The 13853-nt window shown below is 42.3% G+C and overlaps 1 protein-coding gene across 1 annotated transcript; it reads right to left on the bottom strand.

The window, feature by feature from the left end:
* Positions 1-2674: 2674 nt before the first annotated feature.
* On the bottom strand, positions 2675-10160 carry RSPH1 (radial spoke head component 1). Its single transcript, XM_075034702.1, has 9 exons — positions 10110-10160; positions 9412-9525; positions 9185-9290; positions 7911-8001; positions 7534-7669; positions 7168-7239; positions 5168-5387; positions 4597-4740; positions 2675-2758 (listed from the first exon to the last, which is right to left on the bottom strand). Exons 1-9 carry the CDS (start codon positions 10158-10160, stop codon positions 2709-2711), a joined length of 984 nt encoding a protein of 327 aa, XP_074890803.1. The 3' UTR covers positions 2675-2708.
* Between the last annotated feature and the right edge of the window lie 3693 nt (positions 10161-13853).

The raw sequence follows: 13853 nt of genomic DNA, 5'->3' as shown, positions 1-13853 counted from the left end.
CAGAGCCAATGCTGGCTGGCTCTAAGACAGACCTGCCGCTGGCCAAAGCCGAGCCCATCAGTGATAGCGGTAGCACCTCTGTGCACAGAAAAAAAAAAAAAAAAGAAAGAAAGAAAAATGGAGAGAGAGAGGGAGAGACAAAAACAAAATAATAAAAACAAAACAGCTGGAGAGGGGGAAGAGAAAAGCGGTTGTGGAACACACAGAAATGGCAGCTGAAGAGAAGAGTGAGAACATGTAAGAGAAATAAACCTGCAGACATCAAGGTCAGTGAAGAAGAAGGGGGAGGAGATGGTCCAGGTGCCAGCACAGAGATTCCCGTGCAGCCCGTGGTGAAGACCATGGTGAGACGGGTTGTTCCCCTGCAGTCCGTGGAGGTCCACGGTGGAGCAGATCTCCACCTGCAGCCCATGGAGGACCCCACACCAGAGCAGGTGGGAGCCTGAAGGAGGCTGTGACCCTGTGGGAAGCCCGTGCTGGAGCAGGATCCTGGCAGGACTTGCAGATCTATGGTGAGAGAAGCCCACGGAGTGGGTTTTCTGGCAGGACCTATGACCCCATGGGGAAAACCACGCTGGAGTGGTATGCTCCTGAAGGACTGCACACCGCAGAAAGGACCCATGCTGAAGATCTTCATGGAGGACTGTCTCCTGTGGGAGAGATCCCACGCTGGAACAGGAAAAGAGTGTGATGAGTGCTGCCACTGAGGAGGGTGAAGTGACAGAGATAACGTGTGATGAACTGACCGCAAACCTCATTTCCCATTCCCCTGTCCAGCTGAGGAGGAGAGAGTGATAGAATAGCTATGGTGGGCTCCTGGTGTCCAGCCAGGATCAACCCATCACATAGAGATAGACAAAGTGCATTACAAAATAGAATGAAATTACATTGCAATTGGGAACTTCAAAAACAAGGGCTCTGTGTAACTCCTTTACAAAGGAATGAAAGTGTATGAGATTGGAATTAGGTGAAGGTGCATTTGCAAGGTGCATTTGCTATTAATATTGCAGGAGACATCTAAGATCTTGCACAGATATTACAAGATCAAATGGGAAATATACAAAATTAGCAGAATAAGGTGTTTTTCAAAGAATTGTCCAGTAGTGTTAAATGGTTAAATCCAAAAACATGGTTTGAAGGTTTAAATCTGTGTATCTGAATTTGTATTGCTGTTGGAGGGTTATTAATCATTTGTGTGTTTGCAGCAATCAGAATCATCTGAGGAGCAGTACAAGGATTGCGCATTTGTTTTCCAGAGTGACCGTTAGAATTTGTTGTGCTGCATGTTTGCCAAGCCTTTGAAGAACTAGTTTTACAAGGTCAGGTTGGAGGATGGCCTTGTGTAGGCCTGGGAAGATGGGGCTGAAGACTGTCATGAGTATGTGTATGGAATGTTTTTATCTTTTACTGTTCTGAGGACTGGCAAACATCCCAGCTGAGCCAGATATGTGCTCCTGTGTTAGTAGTATTGGCTGTATGCTGCTAGTACTTTCTAGATCTTTGTTGAAACATATATAAGTTGGATTCTTTTGTGAAATAAAGGGAATCTTGCACAGAGAGCTTGAGCGCTTGATTCATTCACTGCAGGGGTGGTAAGTAAATGGGGCAGGGTGATGGGAGCAAGATACCCCTTGGGAAAGATGAAAGAAGTCTAAAGGGACCCTACCTTAAGTACATGTATACAACTGCATTCAGCCCAGGAAACAAAAAGGAGGAACTAGGAACTGCTCTGTGTGCAGATGCAGAACTGTGACATCCCTGGAAAAACTGAAACATGGTGGGACAGCTCACACAAGTGGAGCTCTCCAGTGAATGAAGGGCTCATTAGTAGAGACAGAAAGGGAAAATGAGGAGGAGAGTTTTCCTCTATGTGAACAAGACCATGGACAACATGCTGGTTGAGAGCTTGTGCATCAGCAAGGCTATTAAATGCAGGGTAGTGTTGGGAATTTGTTACAGATCCACTTCCTCACCCTGATCAATTGACAGTCTCCTTTAAACAGCTTAAGGAAGGCTACATGGTAAACAAGAAACTTGGGACCGAGCTGCAACACACACACACACAAAAAGTAGTAGTATACAGGAAGTGGAAGCAAAAACAGACTACAAAGGAAGAATTTATATGCACCACTGTATTAGGAAAGCAAAATTCAGTTTGAGTTCAAACTGGCAAGGGGACATTTAGGGCAACAAGAAGAGCTTCTACAGCTACATGAACAATAAAATAAACAAGGAAAATCTAGGCCTGTAATTGGTGGTCTAGTAACAGGGGATACAGATAGAGCTGTCAAGGCCAATGCTGCTTTTGTCTTTGTCTTCACAAGCAAAACCCGCAAGTCTCTGTGCCCAGAGGCAGGGTTCAAGGAAGAGAAGAACTACCAGTAGTAGGAGAAGATTGAGTTTGCTTCTGCAAACTTGTGAGGACACAACTTCATAAATCCAGAATAATCCTGCACTGAATTCAACAACTGACTACCTGCTACATGGAATAAAGTTAGTTGTTGTGAGACAACACACAACATCTCAGAGCATACTCTGAGATCATAAAAGTTTCAGAGATATATATTCCAGACAGAACAGTGACAAAAATGTTTATTCAAAGTATCTTAACTCAGCCTTTTATGAATAAAAATATTGCAGGTTTACCATAATAAATTATTTACTCTGACATTTCCTTTTTTTGGCTCTTTGTCTTTAGCTGCATCCAATTACTCTGCTTCCTTTGATTCGTCCTCCTTATCCTCTAAACTAGCAGTTCCTGTGGAGGCAAAGGAAAGACAGGACATGGAGATGTGTTTTATTACAAAATACTGGAACGTAATCCTAGTAACCTAAAACATAATTCTAGGACTATGCTGTCTACCTCAGTCCTCCTTCCCCACTGCCTTTCAGTGCCAATACTTGAATTTAACTGTTATACATTGTTTGTCAGCTGCCAGACAAGACTCAGTACACACATATTGACTGCCAGCCAGCCCATATGTATCTCTGGAATAGCCAAAGAATGTCTCCTATTTAGATGATACCATAAGAAACATGGAGCAAGAAGGATGGAATTCCTGTGTGGAAAAAAATTACGATAATGGGACAGAGAATATAAGGCTGCAAGAAAACAGATTTTGTTACATCTGCTCTTCACTGTATGCATGTTTTCTTCAAATCATTTCCTCTTACTATAACTTAATCTTGCTAAACATAAAGACAAGGGGAACAATATGTTGTCTAATTAATTATGGATGCAGACCTATGCTGAAAAATGTATAAAATCATCCAACTCTCTGAGTCTAGAAATAAAGAGCTGGAAGGAACTTTGAGAACATCTACCACATTCCTATGTTTTCTTGCATTGGTATGTGCATCTATGCTGTCTCTGACAGATACTTGGGTCCATTTGTTTTTAAAAAAAAAAAAAAAAGGCAAAACACCACAAAAAACAATGGGGATACCAGAACGTTGTGGTAGGCCAGAAAATTTATTAGAATCAAGTTTAGTCAAAATGTTTTTTTGAGTCCAAGAGACTTTGAAACAAACTTTGAGACAGGCTCAGTGAACTTCTGCCAAATCCAAAGCAGAGCTATGCAGGTAACCTGCTGAGATTTCTGCTGGATCTGATCCAAGCCCAGGGATCCTGTAAGATATCATTCCTACACACCAGATCAGCTAGCTGGCTAGTCTGCCCTGAAGCAGGAGAGCACCTTCAGAGGTGATGGGTAAAAAATGAGAGCAAATAAACTACAAAAATTCCAAGACCTAACCTAAATGTTTAATGTATACCTCCAGGCATTTTTACATGGTTTAATAGTCTTTCTGATCCCGATGGATAGTGCTTTGCTTTGATTTATTGTAAAATGGACTGATTACAAATGGATACATTTATTTTACGTTTTCATACATCAGATATGTAAGCTTGTAAACATTAACAATAAATACAAACAACACAGTTGGGTGGAGGTCTATCGGCTGAATATGAGTAAACATAGATGCATCCTTTTGTTGCTTCTTAGTAATTTTGTATTTAAAACAGTCTTCTGAACTGCCTGGAAGAGAACCTGAGTATCTGAATTCCAAATCTCTTTGGTTTGTAGGAGAAACAAATCAACCAGAGACTGTTCAAACCACAATGCATAAAAATACCTAAAATTTGTTTCTTCAGATTTGTTTGGCCTCCTTTTTAACTTCAGTTGAGAGAATAAGAATACAGAGTTCCACCCATGAGAGAAAAGTGGTGTGCTCAAAACCCCTTGAATTTCACAGGGTCTGAAATCTTCTCTCTCATTTTTGTACCAAAAAAAAACAGTTTGCAAATGCAATCACTTACAAACTCAGCTCTGCAAGTGGTGTCAACTGTATGTGCATAGATAATGCTGCACAGAAGTGTCACTTCTAATTTGTACTGTTACACTATATGAACTCGACTACTCAAAACCAGTTTGCATCTATAGAGGACGGCCCCCCTTATTAAAGGTAGAGATTCCCACGGTTTCTTCAGCTTGATAATGGACATCTCAACAGCAGTATGACGCCAGCTGATTGACATACATAATTTCAAACCCTGATTGGTAATTGAAAAATGAGCATGCATGCCCCGTTCCTCACCTTGATCCTCCTGATCTTTGTTTTCTTCTTCCCCTCTGCTTCCCTCATCTTCCTCTCCTGCATCCCTTGCTGGGCTAAAAACTTCACTGGATACTTCATGAAGAGAAGGCTCATCATCCCTACCCTCAGCAGGCTCATTAGTGACTGAAATATGAGAAATTAGAAATACCAAAGAAAATTAATTTTACAAATTTGCACTCAGCCATTGTTTTCATGCAGTAGCTAATAACTCCTACTGAAGTCTGCAGTCTTTACTCACATGAGAAATCCCACAAAATCTTCTGTAACTGTTTATAATCAAGTTTGTATAACAGGCCATGATATAGACTAAAATGATTCACAGGCTTCCCAAGACAGTTATATCTCATTATGCTATGTGAGATAAACCAGACGTATATATATTGTGCAGTTTATGAACAGACTTGGAAGTTCCTAACGTTCAGTATGTGGTAAATTAGGGGCGGGGGGGGGGGGGGAACAACCCTCCCACACTACTTGATATTAAACCTGAAAAACACGGCTTCAGGGGTTAATGAAAGCATGGAGTTTCCAGCTGTCCAGCAGAACAGACCTGTAATTGATGGAATTTTCTCCTCTTCAGTTACTGCTGCTGCTCTTTCTTCCACTGCTTCTGCTGCTGCTGCTGCTGCTCCCACTAGGGAGGCTTCTCTGGGAGAAGGTGGGTTTTCCCCATGGGGAGTCCAGAGTGTTAGTTTGGTAATTTCTGATGCTTTCCATTTTGGTGCAACAAGCAATAAGGGTTCTTCCTCTTCTTCTCCCTCTCCTTTATCCTAGAAGACAACTCTGGAAATCCAGCATCTCATCTTACAGGTATTAAGGGAGTAACTAAGATGGTGGTTTTGTGTACTAAAACCTCTTTATCTGGGCTCAAAATAGCAATGACATGGCCTTTTAAGGTATTTACAGGTGGAGGAACTTCAGCAGCCGCAAATCTTGGAACAGAACTATACTTTGAACCTTGATAAAATCAGCTGACTATTACTAATGATCAGTGCTTGCCAGCTTGCTTTCTTTAAGGTAAAATTTTGTCTCTCCCTTAAACAGATCAGTTGTGAGGGGTCTATCAACTATGTCTCCTCTTCTGTGCCTGTCTACAGTATAACAGCAGCAAATAAGACCTGATGCTCTGTCTGGTAGATGCTACACTATCTCACACAGGAACAGAGTGGCAAAACAGCTCTTTCTGCCTCAATCTTTGCTTAGGAAAGACCTTGGAATGGATCTAGGAAGCAGTAAAGTACTTCACAAAGCTGATGTTTTTGAAATTTGAAGATAATTTTTTTATTTAAAAAAATCATGCTTTATTTTATCCAAATATGAAGGAGTCTTAGTAATGGAATCATTATCTGTATGGCAAGCTAATTTCTTTTAATTTTTTTTTAAATGGGCCTTGTTCTGCAATTACTTCAACTAAAGCAAAGAGGCAAAATTTAATCTTATTTTAGTGACAGCACTCTCCCTTGCTTTACACAGTCACTACAGCATTCACTTGAGAAGAAATTATTATTCCTGAGAGTAACGATTTTCAGGAGCCTAGTGTTTAACCTTGGGTTTTTAAATTCATGTTTAAACTCCCACATGAATGGCCTAATATTCCAAATCAGCATATCCAACAATTCCCAACTGAACTGAGGATACTAGACACACATCACTTTGGATGCTCATATGAATCTGATACTTAATTTGAGGATCTCTTGCTTTTAGCCAAAAAAGCAAAACAGTCTCCATGTCTTGCAAATCTCTATCACTAATGATAGGATTTTTTTGTTATTATTTTGTCCTTGTCTTAAGAAACAATTGCTGCATAGGAGAATTTTCAAAGAGTGTGTAATGGGAACTAATGTGTCAGACAACAGAGGTAGCAAACTCTAAGCTAAAATGTGACATATTTTCTTGAAATCAAACCAGTAATATTGACATTTTTCTTATTTCTGTAGCTATTTTGCCCCATATCAATCAGAAACATTTCAAAACATTCACACATGAAGGAGAAAGAAAAACAAGCCCTGATCCCAGCTGCTCCCTACATTTATTAGGAGCTGTGGATATTAAGCTCCTCCCAGGACCAGGACAACAATGGGACATATTTCCAAAACACGAGTCTGCTGGAAATTACCATTTGTACAAAGAGCAACAAGCAATTCAGAAATATAAGAAGAAATATTTTTCATTGTTTTCTGGTGTTCAGAATGAAGTAGAATACAGGCTAAATGCACAGACAAATACATCTACATTCTTCTGTGCTTTGAAACTTTAAATGTTTTGGGAATGTCCTGAATCTTCTAAACTTTAAGCAGAAAAGACTCCTGTCTGCAAGTAATGCAAAAATCACACCTTGTACTTGTCAAAGCTTACACAGTAGAGAAGCTAAAGAAAAAAGCACAATGAAACCTCATTTAGTTCTTAAAAATGCATGAGTTTCTACCCTTTTTTGACTGGTAAGATCTACTTTAACATCAGTGTCTATGAGGTATTTTATAGATTACTCAACAATAGATTTGATTTACTGATTTCTCTGATATTCAGTATAATTTGCACTATTTCTTTTACCTGCTCTGATTGTATGTATTCACCATGCTGTTCACATCCAATATCAAAGATATATTTGCCACGACCTATAGGCTGCACAAAGATACAAAAAAGTCATCAGAACTATAAAGTTAGTACATTATAAGCATATAAGTTTAAAATATGCTTTACTACAAAATTCATAATAACAATATAGTTTGAAAGCCAAGTTGCAGAGAAACTTGGCATTCTGTCCTACAGATTAATTCAGTTTCATGTCACATTTATGGTACAAGAAATACTACAAAGGTCAGGAGCCTAGCTTCTTATTTTAAGTGGAAACAGGTCATATTAAGGCAATTCCATGCTAACTGTTCAGATCAATAGAGAGTTTTCCAGCACACTTACATTTCCATTCAAAAACTTGCCCTTAAATCTATGGTTTAGGTGGATAAGTTCAGCTTCTCCTTCCTGGTTTCCATTTACCCAACCACCAACATACTTAGATCCCATGTCTTTATAGACATATGTACCTTGTCCGTGCCTAAGAAGAAAATAATAATTTTGCTTTATATTACTGAATATTAAGAATTTAGGATGTTGTTATATATACTTAAGGTATTAAAACTGTATTATTTAAAGAGCTGAAATGACTCAAGATGGACTAAATTGCCAGGGTCATCCAGTAGCACTTGATTTGCTCCAGTCAGCTATGCTTTGAAAATGACCTTTGCATTTTAATGCCATTGGGTGACCTGAAACATCACTGTAAGAATGAAACAAACCTATTGTTGTTAAACCATTCTCCAGTATAGGTGTCTCCATTTGCATATGTATACTCTCCATAGCCGTGTCTCTGGTCATTCACCCAGTCTCCTTTAATGAGAATACCATAAAAACAGTGAGACATGCTTTATTTCATTGTGTGATTTAGTGGTCAGTTTGTAAAGCTATCATACATGAATTATTAGAGAAGGAAAAGAAAGCTATGACACCATTGTCCTTCTTTACCATTCCTTACACCATTCCTTACTCTAAGCCCTTGCTCTTTTTCCTTCTGTCTGTTCCTCTCCGCACATATTTATGCAGCTGCCTGACCTCCCTTTCATTTTGTCCATCACTCTGTCTCCATTATCACTCTCCATTATCATTATGAACACAAGAAGTCATGTCACATGCAGCTCCTTTCTTTAAATTTGGTAATGTATTATGGTTGCATTAGATAATGTGACTCAAATAAAAAGAGGGACTACTTTAGTTTGACTCATTTGCTAAAATTGCCCTGTCAGTCACGGGGCATATATACTCAAAAGGATGCTAGACTGTGTGTCTTAATTACTCTTCTATTCAAACTTAAAATAAATTAAAAAAAAAATCACACGTGCATATGCTCATGTAAGGCAAGACTGGGCTGCTCTTTTTGCTCTCTGCTTCTAGCCCTCACAACATGAATGTTCTTTCTTGTCTAGCTTAGAAAGGAGGGTGGAAATATTGTCCCTTGAAGCCTAACTGATATTCAGAGTTTTTCGGGTATTCTCCTGGAAGAAGGGAAACAATGCAAGTTTCAGCTTTTTCAAACTTAAGAGGCATCCCAGTCCCTGAGTAAGTGCTCTAATCAGTAGACTATTTTTTAAGGATAGACATAATAAAGTCCTGAAATACTTTATACTGAACACACCTATAGTTATAATCATCATTCAGAAATAAGTAACTATACTCTCTTCTACCAGGATTGCACTGATTTGTAAAAGATACTTAATATTTCTCAGGACTTGGAACACCCCACTTGAAAGGAGGACATGACAAGAATAAAACTCTGCTGAATACCAGCTTTCTTACAATAATTGACAATTCCCCATAAATAAAACCCACATTTCTCAGAGCTTGTAGTAAAAAAGAAATAAAAGGAAAACATTTCATAGCAAATTTATCTTCTTAAAGTAATGCATTCTCCAATTCATTATCTCCTTTCATTCAGGATGGGGTGGGGGAGGGAGGAGAGGGAAAGAATATGTCCTTTCAGTTATAGAAATCCTTGCAACTGTGTTCATTGTTTTACCTTCATATTTTGATCCATCTGGATAAAAAAAAATACCCTGGCCATGCTTTTTGTTTTGAAGATATTCTCCAGTGTAGCAAGCACCATTTCTAAATCTGTAGGTCCCCTGAAACATATTTGGTATAGATAAAATTCTTGTCAGTTCTCACTCTTGTTTCAATATAGTGCCCAAACTAAAAGAACTGCTGAAACCTAACCACAACCAGTGTCTTCTGTCACTGTCTTACCTGTCCACTTCTGAAACCGTGTTCATATTCTCCATCGTACATATCACCATTGGGTAGACGTGCTTTTCCACGTCCATGTCGCTCACCTTCTGAATTGCGTTCACCATCATACTCCTGATCAAATGTGGGGAAAAAAAATGTTTATGAGCGCTAGACCTGACTGAATTTAACCTCATTAGACAGAGGAAAACAAGTGTTTGCTCAAAGCTGCTCCAGTTTGGCTTGAATCAGAGACTGCAGGAGCACCTGGCCAACAGATGTACTGCTTATGCAGACACTTTAATCAGATCCTGGCACCCAGAGGCTTTCCTTTCTTCCTGACACATTACTGGAAAGTATGGATGACTTGTTTTCATCCAGCGGAGAAAGTTAGGCAGGTCCCAGCTGAAACGGTACAGACTCACTTCCGAAACTCCCGTGCCCACGGAAGAAGCGCCTCGGGAGCTCTCCAGGGCTCGGCACGGCCGGCACACAGTATTCAAGACCCCCTGACCGGTAACGTTGACTCTTCCCTTCCCCGCCGGCGCCCCCCCCCAAACCCCTTTGCCGAGGCGCCCGCGGCCATGAGCCGCTTCCCGCCCCGCTCCTCCCCAGCGCCCTCGGCGGCGGATGCTCCCAGCGCGGCCGGGCTCCTCGCCGCGACAGGGGCCGGCCGACGGGGCAGAGCCGCCAGCTGCACCCCGACCTCCCCGGCGGACCCCCAGATCGGCCTCGGCCTCCTCGATCTCCTCAGAGCTCAGGTCCGACATGGCCGCGGCGTCGCCGTCACCGTGGCAACCAAGGCGCGCGGGGGGAGGGCGGGGCCGCGCGGGGGCTCGCGCTGCTGTCCCGGGTGCTGAGAGCAACGGCCGGCCCCGCCCCTCACCGCCGCGGCGGGCCGGGGAGGGGGGGGGGCGGGTCCGCCGCGCGCCGCCGCCTCGCCGCCGCCTCGGCTGTGAGGAGAAGGGCCGTTCGCCGAGAGCGCAGAGCCGCGCCTGACCAGGAGGCCTCCCGGGGTGCCCGGTGGCTCTCGGCGCCGAAGTCCTGAGAGGGCTGCGGCAACCGTGAGAGGACTGGCCGCGTTACTGAACGCCGGGGGGGTGCGGGGCGCCGCCTTTCCCCGGCACTGCCCTCCCTCCTGCTTCTCGCGCCTAGCGCGCCCCGGCCTGTACCTAAGTGTCGTGAAACAGGCTGGTGGCATTTGAGATGAGACCTGAGTTCCCGCCGTCTTTTGAGAGCTCCCAGTAGTTTGGCTGGTTTGGCCTGTAAACAACGTTTTACATTTATTAAAACCATTCCTGCCTCTAGGATTCTTTTTTTTTCCTGTCAGGTTTAATTCCAGTCCATGGATCATATCTTTTGGTTTATATCATACAGTTTCAGCCTGATGATAACTCTCATTCCCCTGCTTGACAGACCAGACACGTTCCCCCCCGTGCGGCCTGGCGAATCCCACTGGAAATTCTGAACACTCCTTAAACTGGAGCCAGAAGGCCAACGGCATTCAGCTCCAGTCTCTGAAATCCCACAGGATCTCCATAGCTGGCTTGACGGTGCACGTCCGATGGCACGGCTGGAGACAGAGGACCCACGTGTACTCCTCAAGAGGTGTCACAGAAACGTGCTTGGGCTGTCACTGGCACACTGCCATACTGTTAGCAGTCAGGCTCTGCATTGCGGGGCACTCTGAAGAGATTCCTCTCTCTTTATGCAAAGCGCAGCAGAACAGTCCATATGGGTAACTAACTTGGGGGTCAGGACAGAGGCAGGGAAATGCCCTGACACTAATCACTTCTGGAGCTTAGGCACTGGAAGTCATCAAACCACCATGTGATATGGCCTGGAAAATCCTGTGTTTCTGCATAAATGAATGGAGTGCAACTTAACCTCTCCTGTTATTTTTTCTAAATTGCACTGAACTGCTGTGGTGACAAAGGTACTGTGCAGTTCTAACAGTGAGACAGCAGAACCATGAGTCAGGTTTTTACATCACTTACATATCTTCTGCTTTCACACATACAACTACTTTTACTTCTGCTGAAGTTTTTTTCTTCTCCTTTCAGCAGCTATAATTCTCAATGATCTTAATATGTAGGAAATTCTCTGTATTCTGACTTTTCTCCAAGCCCCTCTACTCAATCAGCCTCAGCAGTGATCTACGTAACTCTGATGACAATTTCAGCCACCTCAGCCAGTCAAGAGCCTCCCATAATAATATGATTGCAGCTAAAATAATGCAGGGAGGCAAGAGAAGGGCTCTCTTTTCTCAGAAGGCCAAGAAGAGTGGAAAGGAGCAGCTCATAAGGAGAAGGAGAGAGTGTAGTACATCATAGTCACCCTCAGTCCGTATTAATCAGTAATAATACCCCAAATGGAAAAGACCTGCTTTGTATTTTATGTTGGTTTTTTGTTTTTTTTTTTACGTTTCATATGTGAGCTGTGGTATTCAAAAACAACCACTCTTTAAAAAGATCTTACTTGCCTCAATGCAAGGTGGTGCTTTCTTATTCTTTACAGAGGAAACTGCCCTGAAAATCTACCTTGGCTAAGGGAGTTGATGATGACTGCACTACAGCTCATGCCTACATCTGCCTCCCACAGATGCTGAGGACGAGTTGTCTTGCTGAATGCAAGTGGTACCTCATTCTTCTGCAAAGCAGCATCTTCACAGTGCTTGCAGGAGCTTGGCAGGACTCAGGGCCTGCCAGTGATACAGGACTCAGGCAAATCACCTCACTGTCATTTTGCACAGTAATTTAAGGGCTGAGGTTTCACAAGAGGAGCCATGCAAGGATATATGTGGTGAAAAGCAGTTAGCTAAATAAGCACTGGGTGGAGGAGGTGACGCCTCTGAGGCAGACAGCAAAAGGAGCAGCACATGGTTGGAAAACATGGTGGAGGTCACCTTATACCCTAGGTCAAAGCTTTACCAACCCAAATGAGAAGAAAAACAGGGTCACCTCTATATAAAGGTATGCCATATATTCAGGTAATTTTCTTAGTTTCCATAGGTAGGAATCTAAGTAACCAGTATTTAGATAATAAGTAAATAGTATTTAGTTATTAAGATGTGTCACTTATGTGGCATATGTGTCTTTTTGTTTTCAGTTGGGCAAAGATGAAAAAGGAAGAGAACTATTGCTAAATACCATCATGTTCTTAGCTCTTAGGAAGCATTTGGGCTTCTGAGTTAACACCCAACCCAACCCAGTCTGAAACATTTAAGGACACTGAGACTAAATTTTGTTGGCTCGCAGAGCTTTAAGAAGCTATACATTTATTAACTCAAAATTGTATAGTTATTTCTCTTTTCTCTTTCCTGCACATCCCCAGCATTTGACGAGGGAAGCCTAATTTGCATAATGGCCATACTATTAATAAGTAACTGCAGGGTATGCAAACTACTGCTCCGATTGCTTACCTTCTGCAGAACTGGATGTGAGTGCACATTATCTGAAGCATAGCCTGCTCATTTCCTCCTTTCTCACTCTTGATGATGCCTAAGTTTCTTCTTTCACCTAACGATGGCTCAATTCTTTTACCTGTCATAAGGTAATGTCTCTAATTATAAAACTGGTTACTTAGTCTGTGAGTGGCATGTTAATTCTAAGCAGACACTGTGACTCGGAGTTGTAAGGGAAAATATGTTTGGGATGCATATAGAGGTGCTCCTTGTTAAACTCGATGACAGAAATAACCGGATATGTCTTTTGGCTTCAAAGTTGACACATCCCAGGGAACACCTGTGACACAAACAGGAAGCAGTGACAAGCTGTCGGAGACACTCCCCCTAATCATCACTGACTGCTCTTGCTTTATGTATTGTTTCAGAGTCCAGAAGGAGGAAAGGGTCTGAAGGAGGATCAGTTCACTTTTCTTGGGAAACAGCCAAGAACTATTTCTTTATAAAATTTAAACTGGTCTGAATCTAGAAGTGGCAGATAGCACAAACATCTGTATGTCGGGATCACATAGTTTGACCTAAATGAGGGAGGCATCATTTAAACTTTTCTGTACCTAGAAACTGTCCTGTGAGGATGTCGTGGTTTAACCCCAGCCAGCAACTAAGGACCATGCAGCTGCTCACTCACTCCTCCCCTACACAGTGGGACAGGGGAGAGAATCTGAGAAAAAGTAAGACTTGTGGGTTGAGATAAAGACGTTTAACAGGACAGAAAGGAAGAAAACAATAAAGCTAACAATAATAATAAAATTACAATAATAATAATAAAATACTTGAAATATACAAAATATGTGATGCACAATGCAATTGCTCACCACCTGCCAACCGATGCCCAGTCAGTTCCTGAGCAGTGATCCACTCCCACCCCAGCCAGCTCTGCCCAGTTTAGATACTGGGCATGACATCATGCGGTATGGAATACCCCTTTGGCCAGTTTGGGTCAGGTGTCCTGGTTGTGTCCCCTCCCAAACTCTTGTGCCCCTCCAGCCTTCTTGCTGGC

The sequence above is a fragment of the Buteo buteo genome, chromosome 8 (assembly GCF_964188355.1).
Source record: "Buteo buteo chromosome 8, bButBut1.hap1.1, whole genome shotgun sequence".
NCBI classification, from domain to species: Eukaryota; Metazoa; Chordata; class Aves; order Accipitriformes; family Accipitridae; genus Buteo; species Buteo buteo.
The sequence above is the reverse complement of the archived record's forward strand: the minus strand, read 5'-3'. Positions and strand labels throughout refer to the sequence as shown.